This window comes from Atractosteus spatula, chromosome 15 (assembly GCF_055471065.1).
Source record: "Atractosteus spatula isolate fAtrSpa1 chromosome 15, fAtrSpa1.hap1, whole genome shotgun sequence".
NCBI classification, from domain to species: Eukaryota; Metazoa; Chordata; class Actinopteri; order Semionotiformes; family Lepisosteidae; genus Atractosteus; species Atractosteus spatula.
In genome coordinates this window covers 5,476,656-5,496,262 of record NC_142720.1, presented here as the reverse complement: position 1 = coordinate 5,496,262, position 19,607 = coordinate 5,476,656, and the positions used below count along the sequence as shown (strand labels likewise).

Here is a 19,607-nt window from a genome sequence, read left to right as displayed (position 1 = left end):
GGTGGGAGGGGTTACTTTCTCAGAAGGAGGATCCTGAGTGAAGCCTTTTACACTGGCTCTTCAGCAAGACAGACACACTGAAATCAGTCTGTGGATACTGCAGCCCTCTGAAGCAAAATCAACATGAACAAAGAATTTCAGACAGAATTGACTAAAAGGATGGAAGCAGCCAAACACATGAAAGAAGAAGACAAGCTTTACTGTTACAATGGCTTGTTGTATCCCACCATCATGTGCAGTCCTGAGAATCTCAAAGCGCTGGAGACTTTTGAAGCAAGAGAAGATGACGTTATGCTGGCAGCTTACCCAAAGTGTGGTGAGTGTGAAGGAAGTCTTTTTCTTTCCCGCTCTCAGATTTAAAAAAAACAAACATAAAATTGCACAAAACACGATTACAAGAAAATGTGTTGTCACACAGCACAGAAAACACTTTTCACAAACACACTTAACACACCTTTTTTAAATAGGCAAATTGAAGGATTTCTTCACAGCATGAAAAACACTTTTAACAGCAGCTTAACTACTTGTTTTAAGTAGACAAATACACTCAACAGTCTGTTGCAAAACCTCAGTGTCAAAGAACAGTGATTTCCCTTAAATCCAGAACTTTTCTCCTTCTTTAGATCTCTCTCTCTAAATCAAGAGCAGGGGGTGAGACTGCTGCTCACAGCAGAGACTGAAAAAGAGGGAGAGAATGGAATGTGAGAAAGTGGAATTCATGGAATGAAAGGGTCCCCGTGCTATTTTAAAAACAAACAAACACACTTACCTTCCAAACTGAACCTAAACAAATGAACCTTTTAAGAGTCATCTTGCAAATAAGAACATAAAATATGCCGAGTAAAGCAGCATTCACAACAGGATGCAGGGATACACACACAGAAATGCAAGCAGGCAGAAGGGGAGGGGCGAACTATCTGGCAATTCCTCCACAGTCCCAGAGCTCTGCCCTGTTGTGAAAACTACTGTAGGCTACAGTACTAAACTACAACACTTGTAAGATGTACATGGGTTTTTCCTGCGTTAATGTTTCATCGGCAGTTTCAACTTGGCTGTTTTGCTGATAACACTGTGTGCTCACTCTGTATTGTCTCACTCCAGGGTTTAACTGGATGATACGAGTGCTGCATAAAATTGTAGCTGCTGCCACAGGTCGTACGGATGAAAATCCAAACGATCACCCTAAGTTTCCTCCAATGCTGGAATTCCTTGATCCGGCGAAACAAAAGGTTTGAGAAAAACTGTTTTTTAAATTTCAAAATATGTCTTCACACACTTCACCTCTGACAGGCTTTTCAGAATTTGTATCTCCCACGCTGGGATCTCAGTTGTTTCAGAAGACATTGTTTCTTACGAACAGGAGATAAAAAAAAATGTACAGTAGCTAGTCTTCGGTTTGCAGTCTTGCACTGTATTTGGAACTTCAGAAGTTGCTGAGAACACACTGCACATTTTCCCCTGTCATGAACTTGGAACTGAAGTATGGTCAACCAGCTGTCAGGTGGGTCGATCGAGTTCCCCAGGATAAAATCTTTGGACCCCTTCAATCATAACTTTATTAAGCTTGACAGATCAGATTGTTGGAATTGAGTAATACTTGAAAGGGGCCCAGATTGTAAAGGACGAGCTGTAACCAGAACAGACAGAGGCAACAGAGGCCTGAAGACCTCTCAGCCCATGTGGAAGTAATTAGGTGGAGAGCAGCCCTCCTCATATGAATGAGCCTTGAGGGGACAATGCAGGGCAGCAAATCAAGTCTGTATGCCAGCATACAGTATCTATGCTTAGTAGGTGAGAACTGGAGTAACCAGAAAAACCTACAAGGGGAGCATGGGAAGAAAATGAAACTCCACACAGACTGGCACAGAGGGTCAGGTGTGGCCACTACCACCTCTGCACGCCACGACAAAGAGATTAACAAAAGCTCACAAGTATCACAGGGAGCATTGGTGATTTGGGAAGCTACACATTACAATGTTGTTATTACAATGAGACGAAAAGATAATGTGACTGGCAAAAATAACTTGGGCAAGCGATAAGCTTATTAGGAATGTCACTGAAATGACCCCGAAAAAGATTTGGTAGTTCTGCGCCTCTTCTGCTCCGGAATGTGATGAGGGGGTAAATTGCAGCTGTGCTGAATGCTATAGGTAACAAGCAGTGTGACCTTGTCACTTTAGATCTTCTATATTACCTTTGACCTTAAAATCAGAAGAAGAATCAGCCTTGCATTGTACTAGGAAGTTTCATTATGAGCTAATATGGTTGGTGATACTTTGGTATTCACCCCACAGTTCTCCGAAGAAGAGAATTATTCTTTTAAGCTAACTTTGGAGGTGTCTGGTGCTCTAATCTAGACATTCATCTGCTGTCTTTTTATCTTCCAGACGTTGGCTGTAGCACCTTCTCCAAGAGTTGTGGGAACTCATATGCCGCCGCAGAACTTTCCCAAATCCTTTTTTGAGAAGAAAACAAAGGTCAGCAAATGTTTTTTATGCAGAGATCTATAATATCCCATTTGAAGGATGACATCTCCTACTGCCCACTACACCGTTACCACACAGAGGCAGTAGCTGGGAAATTCTGATCCAAAGGAAAGCTCACATGTCCACCAACACCAGATGCAGTAGCAATATGCAGCAGGCAGCTCAGATACAGGCACCAATCAGCACTGGGGATTCAGGGCCCAGTTGGAACACAAACCAGCAGACACAGGGGTCCCCCAGACCCATAGACTGAGAACCCAGATCTGCACGATGGGCCTGCACCTCTTGGGACCTTGGACCAGTGTTGGACCATCTTTAATGCGATATCTTTCCCCAGGTTCTGGTGGTGTTCCGCAACCCTAAAGACACGGCTGTCTCCTTCTTCCACTTCACCAACGGCAACCCTGTTCTGCCAACTGCGGAGTCCTGGGACAAGTTCTTCTTAGACTTTATCAGTGGAGAAGGTAATAGAAGGAATCACAATTTGATCCATTAGCAACATAGCAAATCTAATTAGTAAATTAGTAAATGACCACAGTTTGGACATGATGAGCAGAACATACCAGTAGTGAATCCTTCTTGCATGGGCATTTCGAACTAATTGACAGTAAAAATCGAATTGCTGTACAGTAAATGGCCTGTTTGATGTACATGTACTCTACATCGCGTTTCATTTCTCTGTTGTAAGAGATCTTCCTTTGCTTTCGGCAGTTCCCTGGGGCTCTTATTTTGACCACGCCCTTGCCTGGGAAGAGCACATGGACAATCCCAATGTAATGGTCGTGACTTACGAGTACCTGAAGGAGGTGAGTCTGCTTCTCAACTCCAGAGCTGAACCCTGGGGTGATTAGCTGTGTGTATACCCTCTAACCTCTAACCAGGCTGATGTAAGCAGTGGTGTGCCATAGGGACCCATTGTAGTTCTAGCCCCTAGCCCCTCTCCATTTATATACTGTAAATGATTCTAGTATAGTTAGAAAATTAGTGAATTCTCTGAGCTGCTAATAGAGTAGATGAGTAAGATGGGCTCAAAGGCCTTATCTCATTGCAACAACTAAGAAAAGAAGAACTCAGAACAAGGCAAAATATGATTAAAAGCCATTAGTAAAATATGATTAAAAGCCATTAGTAAAATATAATTAAAAGCCATTAGTTTCTTTGAACTTGGTTCTTTAGAAACTTGGAAATTGGATCAGTGAGTTCATGGTTTGCAGTAGTAGTGGTCTTTTTATTGCAATTCCTTTCTGATTATAGTAATAAACTTTATTTTATATAGTGCCTGCGAAAGTGGCCTCTCAAAGTGCAGGAAAAGTATAAAAAACAGTTAAAACAAAAGAAAATAGTATAAAAAGACAGGAGAGAACAAATTAGCACAAATAAACACAAGAAATGTAAACTAGAAATGTAGTAAGAGATGCAAGGAGCGGGGACAATAAAACAATTAAATAAAAGCCTTTCTTTAAGAAGAATCGTATTGAGTCTGTATTTGGATGCGCTGAGGGTAGATATTCTTGGGGACAGAATTCCAGAGCTTTGGGGAGAAGCAAGAGAAGGCCCGTCACCTATAGAAAGTACACAAGCTTCTGGGACAAACAGGAGCCCAGAGTCAGGTAATTGAAGGTTGTGAGGTGGGAGTTAGGAGGATAATAAATCAAGACAGGTGCTGGGGTGCCAAGCCCTGTACAGCCTTATAGGTGAGCATGAGGATTTTGTAGTCGACACGAAACCTGATAGGAAGCCAGTGCAAGGACTCCAGGACAGGAGTAATTCAAACACTTGCACATGACCTGGTTAGGATTGTGGCTTTCCGAATTATGATCATATTGGAGTTTGGTCAGTGTGGATTTAGATACCCCAGTGAGTAGGGCATTGCAGTAATCAATTCTAGAAAAGACACATACAGTACGTTGACCAGTTTTTCTGCTACCGTCAGGGACAATACAGGATGTAGTCGGGCAATATTTCTGAGATGGAAGAATGAAGTTTTTACAATATTTTGCACTTGTGGGTCAAATGTCAAGCATGGATCAAATATCACCCCCAAATTCTTCAATTTAGATGGAAATTCAAGTACAGTGTCATCCACAGGTAGAGCTAAATTCTACATGCCACATGACTTTGCCTGTAAATGAACAAATCCGATTCAGTATTGTAACTGAAAGATGTGTGACTATCTGCCTTTGTCTTCAATGTAGAACCTGAGTGAAGCAGTACAGCAGATAGCGAGTTTCTTCAACTGCAGCCTGAGCGAGGAGCAGATCCAGACTATCACTCAAGAGAGCACATTCAAAGCCATGAGGGAAAACTCCAAGAACTCACACGGTCCAATGAGCAATGTCTTTTTCAGGAAAGGTAAAAACGTTTTGCAATGTATCTGTGTCATCATCAGTACACTACTCAGGTTTTGGATTGACATAAGAATCTGGCAGTAGGAAGGGAGTTGAAGTGCAGTCTGGTGTTAGCTTCTGCATTTACGGTCTTAAAATTCAATTTATTCATGTTTTGAGAACAGAAATTATAACGAGCTCTGAGTGTCATTCCTGGGCTAATTCAGTTCAAAGGTACCACACAAGGTTGATTGTGATGTTAACTTGAGCAAAGCTGGAAACCAGCAAGCGCTATTTTGATTTTAATTCTCCACATAACAAACAAGGGCCTTCAGGAAGACAAACAGTAGTAATGGCATCTGCAGGGTTCTCAGGGTGGTCTGCAGGCAAATCTGATGAGGATGGGTAAAGTATAAAGTATATGAAAACGTTTAGCACTGTTCCACAGAATGACTTACTAACAGTTGGGTGTTGTTTGGAGTTAGAGCTATACAGGTATGTACTGTAAAAAAGGGCTGCTGGAACCCCAAAAAGCATCATTTCTTTCAACTGTGTCATCTCAGTACAAAATACAATTTTGAAAGTTTTGTCTCAGAGAAGTGCTTTTAGTATGAATCTTACCCCTTTAAAGCACCACTCCTCTCTTCTTTTACCAACCTATCAGCTGTTTCCCATCCAGAGGGGTCCACAAGCTGCTGAATATCTTTCTTTCTGTGATCTCCTCTGCAGGGGAGGTGGGAGACTGGAAAAACCACTTCAGCGAAGCGCAGAGCCAGGAGATGGATGCCAAGTTTGAGCAGTTTCTTGCCGGGACAAAGCTGGGGGCTCGGTTGCAGTATGACGTCTACTGCAAGTAGTGCAGACAGGGCCAGCAGCTCCCAGCCAGCGCCTGGAGAGAGACATGGAGGACAGATCTGGAGGACTGAAGGCTAGAGCATGAGGGAAACTGGGACTTCTAATATTCATGCACCTTAACACATTCATAAATATATGTACTGTACTAGCATGGAAGTGATTTGATTTATAAATTCAAGAGTATTTTGGATTTTTTTGAAACTGTGAATTTATATATGAAAAGTAAAACCTTTTTATTTTAAATAGAATTTACGGTGACAAAAATGCAGATTAATGGAAAATGAAGTATTACAGTAATGTCTGGCTGCTCTTCATTGTGTCAAAGTTACTTTTCCATTGGATAAACACATGTAATAATAAACTTCATGATGAATAAAAAAAGTTACTTTTCCAAAAGAGGAAAAGCCCCAATTGATTGAAAAAGTTCTTTTTATTAAAAAGAGTGGAAGCCTAATTCGTGTTATCTGGTTGTTGCTTAAGCACCATTTGTGAATGGCAGGTTTAGAAACGGACAATTAATCATGCCCTAAACCAGCAAAAGCTGTTTGAAATCACTGCAGGAAATCAGAGCTTGCCTGTGTACTGCTTCTGCTTCTCACGCAAACTCTGCCTGGGTGGGAGGGGTTACTTTCTCAGAAGGAGGATCCTGAGTGAAGCCTTTTACACTGGCTCTTCAGCAAGACAGACACACTGAAATCAGTCTGTGGATACTGCAGCCCTCTGAAGCAAAATCAACATGAACAAAGCATTTCAGACAGAATTGACTAAAAGTATAGAAGCAGCCAAACGCATGAAAGAAGAAGACAAGCTTTACCGTTACAATGGCTTGTTGTATCCCACCATCATGTGCAGTCCTGAGAATCTCAAAGCGCTGGAGACTTTTGAAGCAAGAGAAGATGACGTTATGCTGGCAGCTTACCCAAAGTGTGGTGAGTGTGAAGGAAGTCTTTTTCTTTCCCGCTCTCAGATTTAAAAAAAACAAACATAAAATTGCACAAAACACGATTACAAGAAAATGTGTTGTCACACAGCACAGAAAACACTTTTCACAAACACACTTAACACACTTTTTTTAAATAGGCAAATTGAAGGATTTCTTCACAGCATGAAAAACACTTTTAACAGCAGCTTAACTACTTGTTTTAAGTAGACAAATACACTCAACAGTCTGTTGCAAAACCTCAGTGTCAAAGAACAGTGATTTCCCTTAAATCCAGAACTTTTCTCCTTCTTTAGATCTCTCTCTCTAAATCAAGAGCAGGGGGTGAGACTGCTGCTCACAGCAGAGACTGAAAAAGAGGGAGAGAATGGAATGTGAGAAAGTGGAATTCATGGAATGAAAGGGTCCCCGTGCTATTTTAAAAACAAACAAACACACTTACCTTCCAAACTGAACCTAAACAAATGAACCTTTTAAGAGTCATCTTGCAAATAAGAACATAAAATATGCCGAGTAAAGCAGCATTCACAACAGGATGCAGGGATACACACACAGAAATGCAAGCAGGCAGAAGGGGAGGGGCGAACTATCTGGCAATTCCTCCACAGTCCCAGAGCTCTGCCCTGTTGTGAAAACTACTGTAGGCTACAGTACTAAACTACAACACTTGTAAGATGTACATGGGTTTTTCCTGCGTTAATGTTTCATCGGCAGTTTCAACTTGGCTGTTTTGCTGATAACACTGTGTGCTCACTCTGTATTGTCTCACTCCAGGGTTTAACTGGATGATACGAGTGCTGCATAAAATTGTAGCTGCTGCCACAGGTCGTACGGATGAAAATCCAAACGATCACCCTAAGTTTCCTCCAATGCTGGAATTCCTTGATCCGGCGAAACAAAAGGTTTGAGAAAAACTGTTTTTTAAATTTCAAAATATGTCTTCACACACTTCACCTCTGACAGGCTTTTCAGAATTTGTATCTCCCACGCTGGGATCTCAGTTGTTTCAGAAGACATTGTTTCTTACGAACAGGAGATAAAAAAAAATGTACAGTAGCTAGTCTTCGGTTTGCAGTCTTGCACTGTATTTGGAACTTCAGAAGTTGCTGAGAACACACTGCACATTTTCCCCTGTCATGAACTTGGAACTGAAGTATGGTCAACCAGCTGTCAGGTGGGTCGATCGAGTTCCCCAGGATAAAATCTTTGGACCCCTTCAATCATAACTTTATTAAGCTTGACAGATCAGATTGTTGGAATTGAGTAATACTTGAAAGGGGCCCAGATTGTAAAGGACGAGCTGTAACCAGAACAGACAGAGGCAACAGAGGCCTGAAGACCTCTCAGCCCATGTGGAAGTAATTAGGTGGAGAGCAGCCCTCCTCATATGAATGAGCCTTGAGGGGACAATGCAGGGCAGCAAATCAAGTCTGTATGCCAGCATACAGTATCTATGCTTAGTAGGTGAGAACTGGAGTAACCAGAAAAACCTACAAGGGGAGCATGGGAAGAAAATGAAACTCCACACAGACTGGCACAGAGGGTCAGGTGTGGCCACTACCACCTCTGCACGCCACGACAAAGAGATTAACAAAAGCTCACAAGTATCACAGGGAGCATTGGTGATTTGGGAAGCTACACATTACAATGTTGTTATTACAATGAGACGAAAAGATAATGTGACTGGCAAAAATAACTTGGGCAAGCGATAAGCTTATTAGGAATGTCACTGAAATGACCCCGAAAAAGATTTGGTAGTTCTGCGCCTCTTCTGCTCCGGAATGTGATGAGGGGGTAAATTGCAGCTGTGCTGAATGCTATAGGTAACAAGCAGTGTGACCTTGTCACTTTAGATCTTCTATATTACCTTTGACCTTAAAATCAGAAGAAGAATCAGCCTTGCATTGTACTAGGAAGTTTCATTATGAGCTAATATGGTTGGTGATACTTTGGTATTCACCCCACAGTTCTCCGAAGAAGAGAATTATTCTTTTAAGCTAACTTTGGAGGTGTCTGGTGCTCTAATCTAGACATTCATCTGCTGTCATTTTATCTTCCAGACGTTGGCTGTAGCACCTTCTCCAAGAGTTGTGGGAACTCATATGCCGCCGCAGAACTTTCCCAAATCCTTTTTTGAGAAGAAAACAAAGGTCAGCAAATATTTTTTTACGCAGAGATCTATAATATCCCATTTGAAGGATGACATCTCCTACTGCCCACTACACCGTTACCACACAGAGGCAGTAGCTGGGAAATTCTGATCCAAAGGAAAGCTCACTAGTCCACCAACACCAGATGCAGTAGCAATATGCAGCAGGCAGCTCAGATACAGGCACCAATCAGCACTGGGGATTCAGGGCCCAGTTGGAACACAAACCAGCAGACACAGGGGTCCCCCAGAACCATAGACTGAGAACCCAGATCTGCACGATGGGCCTGCACCTCTTGGGACCTTGGACCAGTGTTGGACCATCTTTAATGTGATATCTTTCCCCAGGTTCTGGTGGTGTTCCGCAACCCTAAAGACACGGCTGTCTCCTTCTTCCACTTCACCAACGGCAACCCTGTTCTGCCAACTGCGGAGTCCTGGGACAAGTTCTTCTCAGACTTTATCAGTGGAGAAGGTAATAGAAGGAATCACGATTTGATCCATTAGCAACATAGCAAATCTATTAGTAAACTAGTAAATGACCACAGTTGGGACATGATGAGCAGAACATACCAGTAGTGAATCCTTCTTGCATGGGCATTTCGAACTAACTGACAGTAAAAATCGAATTGCTGTACAGTAAATGGCCTGTTTGATGTACATGTACTCTACATCGCGTTTCATTTCTCTGTTGTAAGAGATCTTCCTTTGCTTTCGGCAGTTCCCTGGGGCTCTTATTTTGACCACGCCCTTGCCTGGGAAGAGCACATGGACAATCCCAATGTAATGGTCGTGACTTACGAGTACCTGAAGGAGGTGAGTCTGCTTCTCAACTCCAGAGCTGAACCCTGGGGTGATTAGCTGTGTGTATAACCTCTAACCTCTAACCAGGCTGATGTAAGCAGTGGTGTGCCATAGGGACCCATTGTAGTTCTAGCCCCTAGCCCCTCTCCATTTATATAAATGATTCTAGTATAGTTAGACAATACTAGAATGTCAGAATACTAGAATACTGTCAGGGACAATACAGAATGTAGTCGGGCAATATTTCTGAGATGGAAGAATGATGCTTTTACAATATTTTGCACTTGTGGGTCAAATGTCAAGCCTGGATCAAATATCACCCCCAAATTCTTCAATTTAGATGGAAATTCAAGTACAGTGTCATCCACAGGTAGAGCTAAATTCTACATGCCACATGACTTTGCCTGTAAATGAACAAATCCAATTCAGTATTGTAACTGAAAGATGTGTGACTATCTGCCTTTGTCTTCAATGTAGAACCTGAGTGAAGCAGTACAGCAGATAGCGAGTTTCTTCAACTGCAGCCTGAGCGAGGAGCAGATCCAGACTATCACTCAAGAGAGCACATTCAAAGCCATGAGGGAAAACTCCAAGAACTCACACGGTCCAATGAACAATGTCTTTTTCAGGAAAGGTAAAAACGTTTTGAAACATATCTGTGTCATCATCAGTACACTGCTCAGGTTTTGGATTGACATAAGAATCTGGCAGTAGGAAGGGAGTTGAAGAGCCGTCTGGTGTTAGCTTCTGCATTTACGGTCTTAAAATTCAATTTATTCATGTTTTGAGAACAGAAATTATAACGAGCTCTGAGTGTCATTCCTGGGCTAATTCAGTTCAAAGGTACCACACAAGGTTGATTGTGATGTTAACTTGAGCAAAGCTGGAAACCAGCAAGCGCTATTTTGATTTTAATTCTCCACATAACAAACAAGGGCCTTCAGGAAGACAAACAGTAGTAATGGCATCTGCAGGGTTCTCAGGGTGGTCTGCAGGCAAATCTGATGAGGATGGGTAAAGTATAAAGTATATGAAAACGTTTAGCACTGTTCCACAGAATGACTTACTAACAGTTGGGCGTTGTTTGGAGTTAGAGCTATATGTACTGTAAAAAAGGGCTGCTGGAACCCCAAAAGCATCATTTCTTTCAACTGTGTCATCTCAGTATAAAATACAATTTTGAAAGTTTTGTCTCAGAGAAGTGCTTTTAGTGTGAATCTTACTCCTTTAAAGCACCACTCCTCTCTTCTTTTACCAACCTATCAGCTGTTTCCCATCCAGAGGGGTCCACAAGCTGCTGAATATCTTTCTTTCTGTGATCTCCTCTGCAGGGGAGGTGGGAGACTGGAAAAACCACTTCAGCGAAGCGCAGAGCCAGGAGATGGATGCCAAGTTTGAGCAGTTTCTTGCCGGGACAAAGCTGGGGGCTCAGCTGCAGTATGATGTCTACTGCAAGTAGTGCAGACAGGGCCAGCAGCTCCCAGCCAGCGCCTGGAGAGAGACATGGAGGACAGATCTGGAGGACTGAAGGCTAGAGCATGAGGGAAACTGGGACTTCTAATATTCATGCACCTTAACACATTCATAAATATATGTACTGTACTAGCATTGAAGTGATTTTGTAACTTTGGGTGTTTTGGATATTTTTTAAACTTTAAATATCTGTGAATACATATACCATATACATAATGTGACAACTTTTCATGTGAAATAGGATTTTTTTTTTTAAAGTGATACTATAATAATTACTATTGTATGCTATGTAGGCAAAAATTTTTGTACCTCATTTGAAGCTAAATAAAATTAATATAAAAACTAATTTGTACTGTACTGTATGTCAGGGTTTGGAACATACTGTAGGTTCATTATCTCAGGTGAGGATTGTCCCAGTACACCGTAAAGTGCTCTAGCAATCCCAGTTATGTTGAGGCCTCACAACGAACTCTGCCATACCTTTAAAAGTTACTTTGGAGTAAAAACATTTGCTTAAGGAGATTAAGGATAATAAGGGTGGTCACCTCTGTTTGTACAGTAGATGTACAATACAGACTGTATAGATTGGACTGTTTTAGAGCATATGAAGCAAAACTGGCATAATTTTCTTACATTATTGTGATGTAATTCCTATCCAGATAGCTGTCGTTCTTAAAATATGAAAATGACAGGGAACCCCTGACTATGCTTCAGTTATATTTGATTGGTAATTTTGACAGATTAGCTACTGCAACACTTGTTGACTTGGTGTCAGGGATAGGCTCATACATACTGTAGTTAACCTTGAGGTGTTGTGATTAGGTTCAGATTTTGTTCAGTGGTTAGAACAAAGATCACTGACAAGCTTATTTTCTCGTCAGCTAAACTGTATTGATAACAAAGGTTATTATATTTAGAAAATGGTGGTTCTGAGTTCATTGCTAAGGCTCAGACCATACCAATATTGTGATTCCTGATTGCCCCTCGGTTGATGTAAGAGTTTGCACAGTAGTGAATAAAAACGTAGTAAAGAAACATTCTGAACAGTATTGTAAATGCATATCGTGAACTTGGTGCAAGTCTTACAGTATATAGTATGTAGCACAAATGCAATATTTTAGTACTTTTGCACAATTAAAATTCAATTTTTATTTTTTAAATAACTTTAGGTTTTTAAATTTAACGCTTCACCTTTGCTCGTTCTCATTCAGACATTTTAGCAGGGCCCCAGAATCGACGCCGCTGTTCCCACGGGCGCTCTGCCCAGCCCTGCCCACAGTGTGTTCGTGTCGAAACTGCGAAGGGGAGTTTATCAAACAAGTCTCTGAACTTCACAAAGGTTGCGCTCCCGTTAAACAGCTCCGCGGCGTATCAAAACGCTGTCATCTTGCAAAATTTCTGCCCAGGTCACGGCAGGAGGCGTCTTCCGTGGAAATAACAGCAATTGGACGCTTTGCATGCATCCGCTTTGCTGTTATTTCTGGATGATTGTTCGTTTTATTATTTGTAATCGCGGTATTTTAATCGTAATCCTAAATTACACCACAGAGAAAGTCCGTTGTAGAATATCTGTAGCTCGAATCTGTTGAATGATTATTCTCATTTCCTAAACATCTCTGCCTGCTGTAACGCAGTGACATCACCGAGACGCGGAAGTCGTGCTGACTTAGCCAGTCGGGTTAGGTACATTATTGCAGCAGGTGAGGAAAAGATACTCCGGGCACGCATTTCTGTCACTACTATGGCGGGGAAATGTCCCGAAAGTGCCCAAAGCCTTTCAAGATACTTGGACGGAAGCTGCTGGAGACTGAAGGATAGCCTGCGACAGGAAATATCGCAATGCAGTCTGTTCCAGAATAGCAGGTGGGAATTTAAATTGTCTACTTTGAAAACGAGTGTAGGTCTGTGACTGTTAGAGTGTGCGTTATTAAGAAGTTTCTCTTTCCTGAAAATAGGGAGCGCATATATTGTAAAGTATATATAGAAAAATATAGATTTTGTTTCCCATAGTATGGCAACGCAGCTCAGCAGAAGTACGGAGTCCCATTAAGAATCCAGGCTTTTAACAGATTCATTAACTCTCGCAAGGACTGTGAAGTGATTTAAAATACTGAAAATCAGACCCATTAGACATTTCTAAACTGTAAAATTCAGATGTTTTTTTTTTAGCAGGAAAAAGAACCTTATTCTTGAGTGCAATTTTCCACTGATCACCCACAGCCTACACAACCTAAATGTTGTGTGCAGATGCATTTAACCCACATCCATTTCCTACGGTATATAAAAACTTAGAACAACACAACTGACTTTAATTGAATTAACTAAAAAAATGCAACAGCATCCATTGTCCACTCAAAAAATATTAAAACAACAGCAAAAACAAGGGGTTTAGCATAAACAATCCACAAGGTGATAGCGTCAATCAAAGTTAATATGCAAGGTGGGACAGTACCCTGGTCTGGACTATTGCAAGGGTTACATATTGTACATGGGTGATTTGTAAGCGCCACTCAGCCATTATGTCTTTGGAAGGTAGGAAATAACTGAAGCACCCAGAGAAAGCATGCAGACTCCACACAGAAGGAGCTTAGTGCAGCATGAAACCCAGAATCCAAGAACTACAAGATTTTTTTTGTAAACTATCATCACACAGATCACATAAGCTGCTTCAGATTTAATTATTAACTTATGTTTTTTTATGCTTAGCAGTTATGACCTGAGCCTGGAGGAAATGAGGGACCTCACAGTTGAGAGACTCCATTATTTGATCAAACTGCCCCTGTTTCAGAAGCACCTCAAGGAGCAGGTACAGAGTCTGCTACATGGCTTTTCAAAAGTGCCCAAAATGATATTGCACCTTTTGTCACAGGCCAGGAACACAAAAGGAGCTTTGCAGTAGCAAGGCTGTCTGGGCTGGAAAGACAGAAAGAGAGGTAGGGACAGCTATCAGACACGTGTTGTCCTAGGGAGCAGTTAAGAACACGAGGAACGTTACAAAGAAGAGGCATGCATTTAACCCACCTTGCTCATTTAGTTGTGTTTTCAAGGAACTTCCCCAGCAGTTTCTTGGAGACTCCTAGGGCATCTCCTACATACTGTAAGCACAGAAGGCAGACTGTCCCAAGCTGCCACAACAGTTTGCATAAAGAAATGCACTCTTGGATAGTTTGTGCTTGTTTTCTTGGGCTCTTGTTTAACAGTTGGTCCTGATGGAGACCAGCTTGACTCTTTGAGTAACTTTCAGGATTTTAAATACCTTCAAAAGCGCCTGGTAGTCTCCTTTGTTAAGATGTGGCAGGCCTTATTAAGATTACCTGTACTAAGCTCTTACAATGGAGGTTGTACACCTGTCCTACAACCCTAGATGCAGCAGTTTCCTTATTAAAACTATTCTGGTTTGCCCATTGTCTGCAAACAGATTTGCAAGTTTCCTTTTCAAGATATGAGGTGTACAACTGAGAAAAGACGAAAGAGAGGTAGGGGCAGCCATCAGACACATGTTCTGCTACACATGTGTAGGAGAGACTATCAGGAGAGTACAGAGGGCTACAACAGAGTGTAAATAAAGTTCAGTTCAGTTTATTGTCATATGTACAAGTGCAATGAAATGCTTCAGCAATAAACTGAACTGAAATAAAGTACATTTCTCTTCATAGCTCTTTTCTCCATGAAGATTTTGCTGTTGATTACAGCTTTTTTCCTGTCTGAACACTTTTGAACTTCATTAGAGTTTGGACACCTCTTTGACTGTCCTTTATCATCAGTCTCTGAGTAGCTCTGACCTTCAATCAGATAGATCACTTTATCTCTAATTCCTCTGCAGATGGAGAATAAGAGGGACTTCATACAGAAAAGCCTTGCCATTGCAGAAGCGTTATGTGCAGCTGATATGGGCACTGGAGTAAAGGTACAAAGTACAAAGACCTTTCACCAAGGGCTCACGGATTACAGATCAAGAGTCAGTCCCACAACTGACTAACTGAAAAAAATATGCTTTGTGCTGCAAAGCCAAGAGACATTACAATTTTAAAAGTTGTCTTCTCCCTTTGTGAAAAAAAAATTATGTAGAATTTGCAGGGTTGAATAGCTGGCAAGTATCCAACACTTTAACAATTGTCTCAGTGTTGCTGTACCTGAATTTCATTTTTAAAATGTGTCTGCTTTTAAAAGAAGATTGCTGCTATTTGAGCTACAGTAGTTCATACATTTGAAAAAATATAATGGCGCAGTGTTATTAATAGTCACAGTGTTTAACCGTGCATTTTTATCACATTTTATCATCCTGTGGTGAACTCATATACTGTAGAAACAGATATTGGTTTTCATCCACTACGCTGCAGCTTCTACAATTTATAGTGAACTTGATCAGCAATCCTGGACTGGAATTGAGTCAGTACAGCTGAATAAGAATGGTTATAAATGGGAGGAGTCCAGTTATTTGTTTTCACTAGATTTGGTTTAAATCATACCCACCAACATCCAACATTTTAAATAAGGCATTCAGAAGTAACAAAATTAGGAACGTATTTGATGTGGTAGTGGTTAATCACTGTCAACACCAAGCCCTCTTAATGTTGTTTAAATCCTGCCTTAGGCTGAATTTATATCTTTATTGTTTAGTTTACATTTGACTTCTACACCCCTTATGAGTTTGTGTGACACAGTGTCACCCCCACTTGCGTCTGTTCATCAACATTTGATATTGGTACTAGCAAGAGCTGTATAATCAGAATTAAAAACAGCAAGCTGTTGGCAGCCGTGTGAGGCTGTTTCACGTTCTGTGTGTTGCCGTTACTGGAAACATGACAGTCAGGACTAACAGAAGAAACCCCAAATACTGTTAATACTGCCATATTGTTAAAGTCTCCCGTGGTGAGCTTGTGGAATAATAGGATTTCCATTTGTTGAAGGGAGCTGGTGGCTGAGCACTGGGCAAAGCCCAACCACCAGATCCCAGCGGGCAATAAATTACTTACTGCGAATGATGCAGCAGTGAGCAATGGACAGAAACCCCTGCTCATTGACATTCTTCCATTCAGTTTGCCTTGCCAGTAACCACACGCCAGCAATACAGTGTTTGCGGTTGTGCCTTTTGTTGTTTTTACTGGATCGCAAGCATTCTAATTACATTTCTGATGGGGCTGGCCACTCCCGAGAAAATCACAAGCTTGCTAGAAGTGGCTTTGGCACGTGGGACCTGAGTCTGTCAATCGCCGGTCTTGTGTTGTGTGTAAGCTGTCGCTGTGTGATTGCAGATGGGGGTTGTATGCGGACTGTTCGGAGGTGCCGTCACTAATCTTGGAAGTCCTGAACAGAAGACAAAATGGTATCTTCCTGTAAGGGTAGGTGGCAGCCGCATGGCTTTAGCAGCCTCTGTGTTTCAGTGACATCACAGCATCCTGAGACAGGAATGGAGAAGGGCTGTGTTTTTCTATTCATGCGAGAAGAACAAGGACAGGAAATGTAGCAGATACCTCGCTGAAAATAAAAATAATAGAACACAGAAGTTTCTTGTATGATTAGGACATGTCCGGTTTTTAAAAAGCTGTAAGGAAACAAGTACTTTTTCGTGCATATCTTGTGTATTTTTATTGTTGTTGTCGTTCTGTAAAAAACTTTAAGAAGCCACCTTTATAGGCGCTACATAAAATAAAGCTTATTCTTATTTATTTTCTTACTTTTTCATCTGCTGAAGAACACCATATTTACATCGGAAACTATGACATCACTTAATCTAAGTATCTCTTAATTACGTATCACTTAATTGTTTTTGTCTGTATGTTTAAATTTATTGCTGTATAAAACTCAATTGGCACCCTTTTCAAAATGTCAGCTTCCAGTGATTGCAGCGTGCTGGAGTCCTGGAAACTGCTGAGCTCCTCACAGGCTGATTGATTCCACTTTCCTGTCTGGGGCGTATCTGTAAATGTGCTTTCAGCTCTTGGAAGGCCAAATGGTGTTTGTAGTTGGTATCTACCCTGGACCAATTGCATAGCTCCCTACAGTAGCTGCCTAACTGCCCGCATTCAGGCATGCTGCCTGAAATGTAGCCAGATGGGCCTCTGCAGAAGTAAAAACGCTCACAGAGGGTGTGCAAGGGGCTGTTCTTGTGTGTATGTTTAAATCTGTAGCGCCAGTAGGCTGGTGCTACAGTGGGTGGCTCTGTCATAGCTGGTGATGGGGCGGTGAGGTAAGGGGACAGGGAGCTGTTGCCACGGTATTATGGTCACATGGTCTCAAGCCAGGACATGGAGGCCTTGCTGTTTCACCCTGTCTCTCGTTTCACCCCGACAAACTCCAGGAGCTGCAGTTCACCGGCATGTTTGCCATGACAGAGAGGGGCCACGGCAGCAACGTGCGAGGGATTCTCACCGAGGCCAGATACGAGCCAGGCTCCCAGGTGAGGCCACCCCCCCCCCCCCCCCCCTTCCCCAGACCGGCACGTCTGTCGTTCTTCCCAGCTGGGGCAGGAGGGGAGGGAACCAAGCTGCCCTCCACGAGTGCACGTCAGAATGCCTTTCCTGCAAACACGTATAAGTAGGTATAATTGTTAACAAATAAATGAGTAATAATTAAGGGTTGCCGATTAGTGTAAACAATATAATATACGTGTATTATTTACCTTAAAACATAGTAATTACAGCCTTAAGGCCTGACCTGGGTTCATTCCTGACCTGGCCTGGCCTGGCCTGGCCTGCATTCATTCCTGGCCTGGCCTGGCCTGGCCTGCATTCATTCCTGGCCTGGCCTGGGTTCATTTCTGACCTGATCTGGGTTAATTCCTGACCTGGCCTGGGTGCATTTTAACAGACACCTGCATTTCAGAAATAAATTAAAGCAGTGAAGTAACATCATCAGAAATAACCATTGTGCCATGTGTGGAAGTATTTTGTATAGTTTTAATGCATATGCAAACCCCCATTCATGGTAATAACAGAAGGTGACCAGAGCTGTACCCAGACTATAAAACTTCTGGAAAAATTGCTTGGATTCAGAGCTCTGTGGGGAATACACCTTCTTCAGTGTTTTCTAGAAAATGGCCTTTTTCATCCCCAATTAAAACTTATTTCAAACCTTCGCTGAACTGTGCTGTGACATCTTGTATCCTCAACACAAACGATTCATTTGCTCAGTAAATAAGAGGTCTGGCAAAAATAAAGAAACAAGACGTTGTAGCTTTTCAAGAGGTGTCAGTGTCCCACCTCTCTCTGACGAAAATGATAATAAACTGATTGATCAGTTGATTCCCACCTGATCACACCTAATTCCTATACCTGATCACTAATTAGGTGATTGTAAAAGGAATCGGTTCAAAGTGCTGTGTTCTGCTGCACTCTCGTCAGGAGTTCATCCACCTCTCTGCCAAGTTCTACCCCTAATCTGATGACTTGAAACTGAGCCGCTTTGTGTCTGTGAGTTGCTGTTTCAGAGCACATTTGTATACTGACAGTGCTTTTATGTATTTGAGTTTTACATAAATGGAAATCACCAGGGCACAATTGCAGTTTGCATCAAACAACAAATGGCCATTGTAAAAGGAATTGTTCTGTGCATTCACCTCCAGGAATTCATCATCAGCACACCGTGTGAAGACGCCAAGAAAATGTACATAGGGAACGCGATGAAAGGGAATTTTGCAGCAGTGTTTGCTCAGCTCATAATGAACGGAGAATCTCAAGGTAAATCTTTAAACCCAATTCGTCTGAACGCAAGTCCTGTTCGTGGGAATATTCCCAAGTTATCCAGAGGTGTCCCCATTGATTGGCCCAATCAAGACCAGAATTACTTCCTGGCTTTCATGGAAGAGGTACGTTTCTCAAGAATAGTGTGACTAGTACTTCACTTTGAGTTCATGAGCTTTGAGTAAGATTATGTAGAAAACAACTGCCAGGGTAACTTTCATGTGTTGCCCTTACCTGTCAGCATTGTCACTGGAAGGGCTCGATAAAACCAGCTGTTTTGGCGAAATGTATGAATTGAGTTTAATTTGGCAGTGGTTAAGAATAAAAATTGTTGGTGTTTTTAGATTTAACAGGAAAGTTGCAGAAATCTGTTTTTGGTGCTGCTTTTAGGGGTAACTAGTATAGTGACTGGGTGATTAACATTCTTTGCCTTTTTCTGCATTCCTCTTTGTCAGGCCCACACTGCTTCATCGTACCTATAAGAGACCAGAATGGGAATATGTACCCAGGAGTCACTGCCATCGATATGGAACACAAAGAAGGTAGGTTCCGAAGCTTTTCTCCCAAGAATTTGAGGGAGTATCTGCAAATAGGTTTGCTGGGACAAGGATACCCCAACAGTGCTAACTGAGGTTTGTGTCTTGTGATTTTTCAGGACAGGAGCTCCATTTGTGTATTACTCAAGTGGTTGAGATTTTTCCAAGAATGAGGTCCCACCTGTCTGTGCTCACTCTTTATGAGTGTGGAGGATGGCACTATGTGCAGCACTTTGATTGTGATCGTGCATGTGTTGACGAACATAGGCCTTTGGCAGTGTCACTGCATCGGTGTAGGGTCACTGAGGTTAGGGTTTGGGTCTCTGTTTAAAAAGTCCAATTCAGAAGTCAATTT

At 41.9% G+C, this 19,607-nt stretch overlaps 3 protein-coding genes across 4 annotated transcripts in view; all 3 read left to right on the top strand.

Annotated features, from left to right (window-relative positions):
- The first annotated feature begins 37 nt into the window (after window positions 1-37).
- Window positions 38-6,077, top strand: LOC148819906 (sulfotransferase 6B1-like). Its single transcript, XM_088933934.1, has 7 exons — window positions 38-316; window positions 1,102-1,229; window positions 2,388-2,477; window positions 2,824-2,950; window positions 3,198-3,292; window positions 4,682-4,838; window positions 5,543-6,077. Exons 1-7 carry the CDS (start codon window positions 124-126, stop codon window positions 5,668-5,670), a joined length of 918 nt encoding a protein of 305 aa, XP_088790060.1. The 5' UTR covers window positions 38-123; the 3' UTR covers window positions 5,671-6,077.
- A 264-nt stretch (window positions 6,078-6,341) lies between these two features.
- LOC148819905 (sulfotransferase 6B1-like) lies at window positions 6,342-11,376 on the top strand. Its single transcript, XM_088933933.1, has 7 exons — window positions 6,342-6,597; window positions 7,383-7,510; window positions 8,669-8,758; window positions 9,106-9,232; window positions 9,479-9,573; window positions 10,039-10,195; window positions 10,893-11,376. The coding sequence occupies exons 1-7, from the start codon at window positions 6,405-6,407 to the stop codon at window positions 11,018-11,020; spliced, it is 918 nt and encodes a 305-aa protein (XP_088790059.1). The 5' UTR covers window positions 6,342-6,404; the 3' UTR covers window positions 11,021-11,376.
- A 1,311-nt stretch (window positions 11,377-12,687) lies between these two features.
- The window catches only part of acoxl (acyl-CoA oxidase like), an 82,900-nt gene continuing 75,980 nt past the window's right edge, over window positions 12,688-19,607 (top strand). The window contains exons 1-7 of one of the 2 annotated variants that reach the window (XM_088933906.1): window positions 12,688-12,897; window positions 13,744-13,840; window positions 14,858-14,941; window positions 16,290-16,376; window positions 17,336-17,434; window positions 18,599-18,713; window positions 19,172-19,258. In XM_088933906.1, coding sequence (XP_088790032.1) covers window positions 12,776-12,897; window positions 13,744-13,840; window positions 14,858-14,941; window positions 16,290-16,376; window positions 17,336-17,434; window positions 18,599-18,713; window positions 19,172-19,258 — 691 coding nt within the window. In that variant the 5' untranslated portion in view covers window positions 12,688-12,775. Of the gene's footprint in view, window positions 12,898-13,740; window positions 13,841-14,857; window positions 14,942-16,289; window positions 16,377-17,335; window positions 17,435-18,598; window positions 18,714-19,171; window positions 19,259-19,607 lie in introns of both variants that reach the window. The other variant, XM_088933905.1, reaches the window with a different exon arrangement.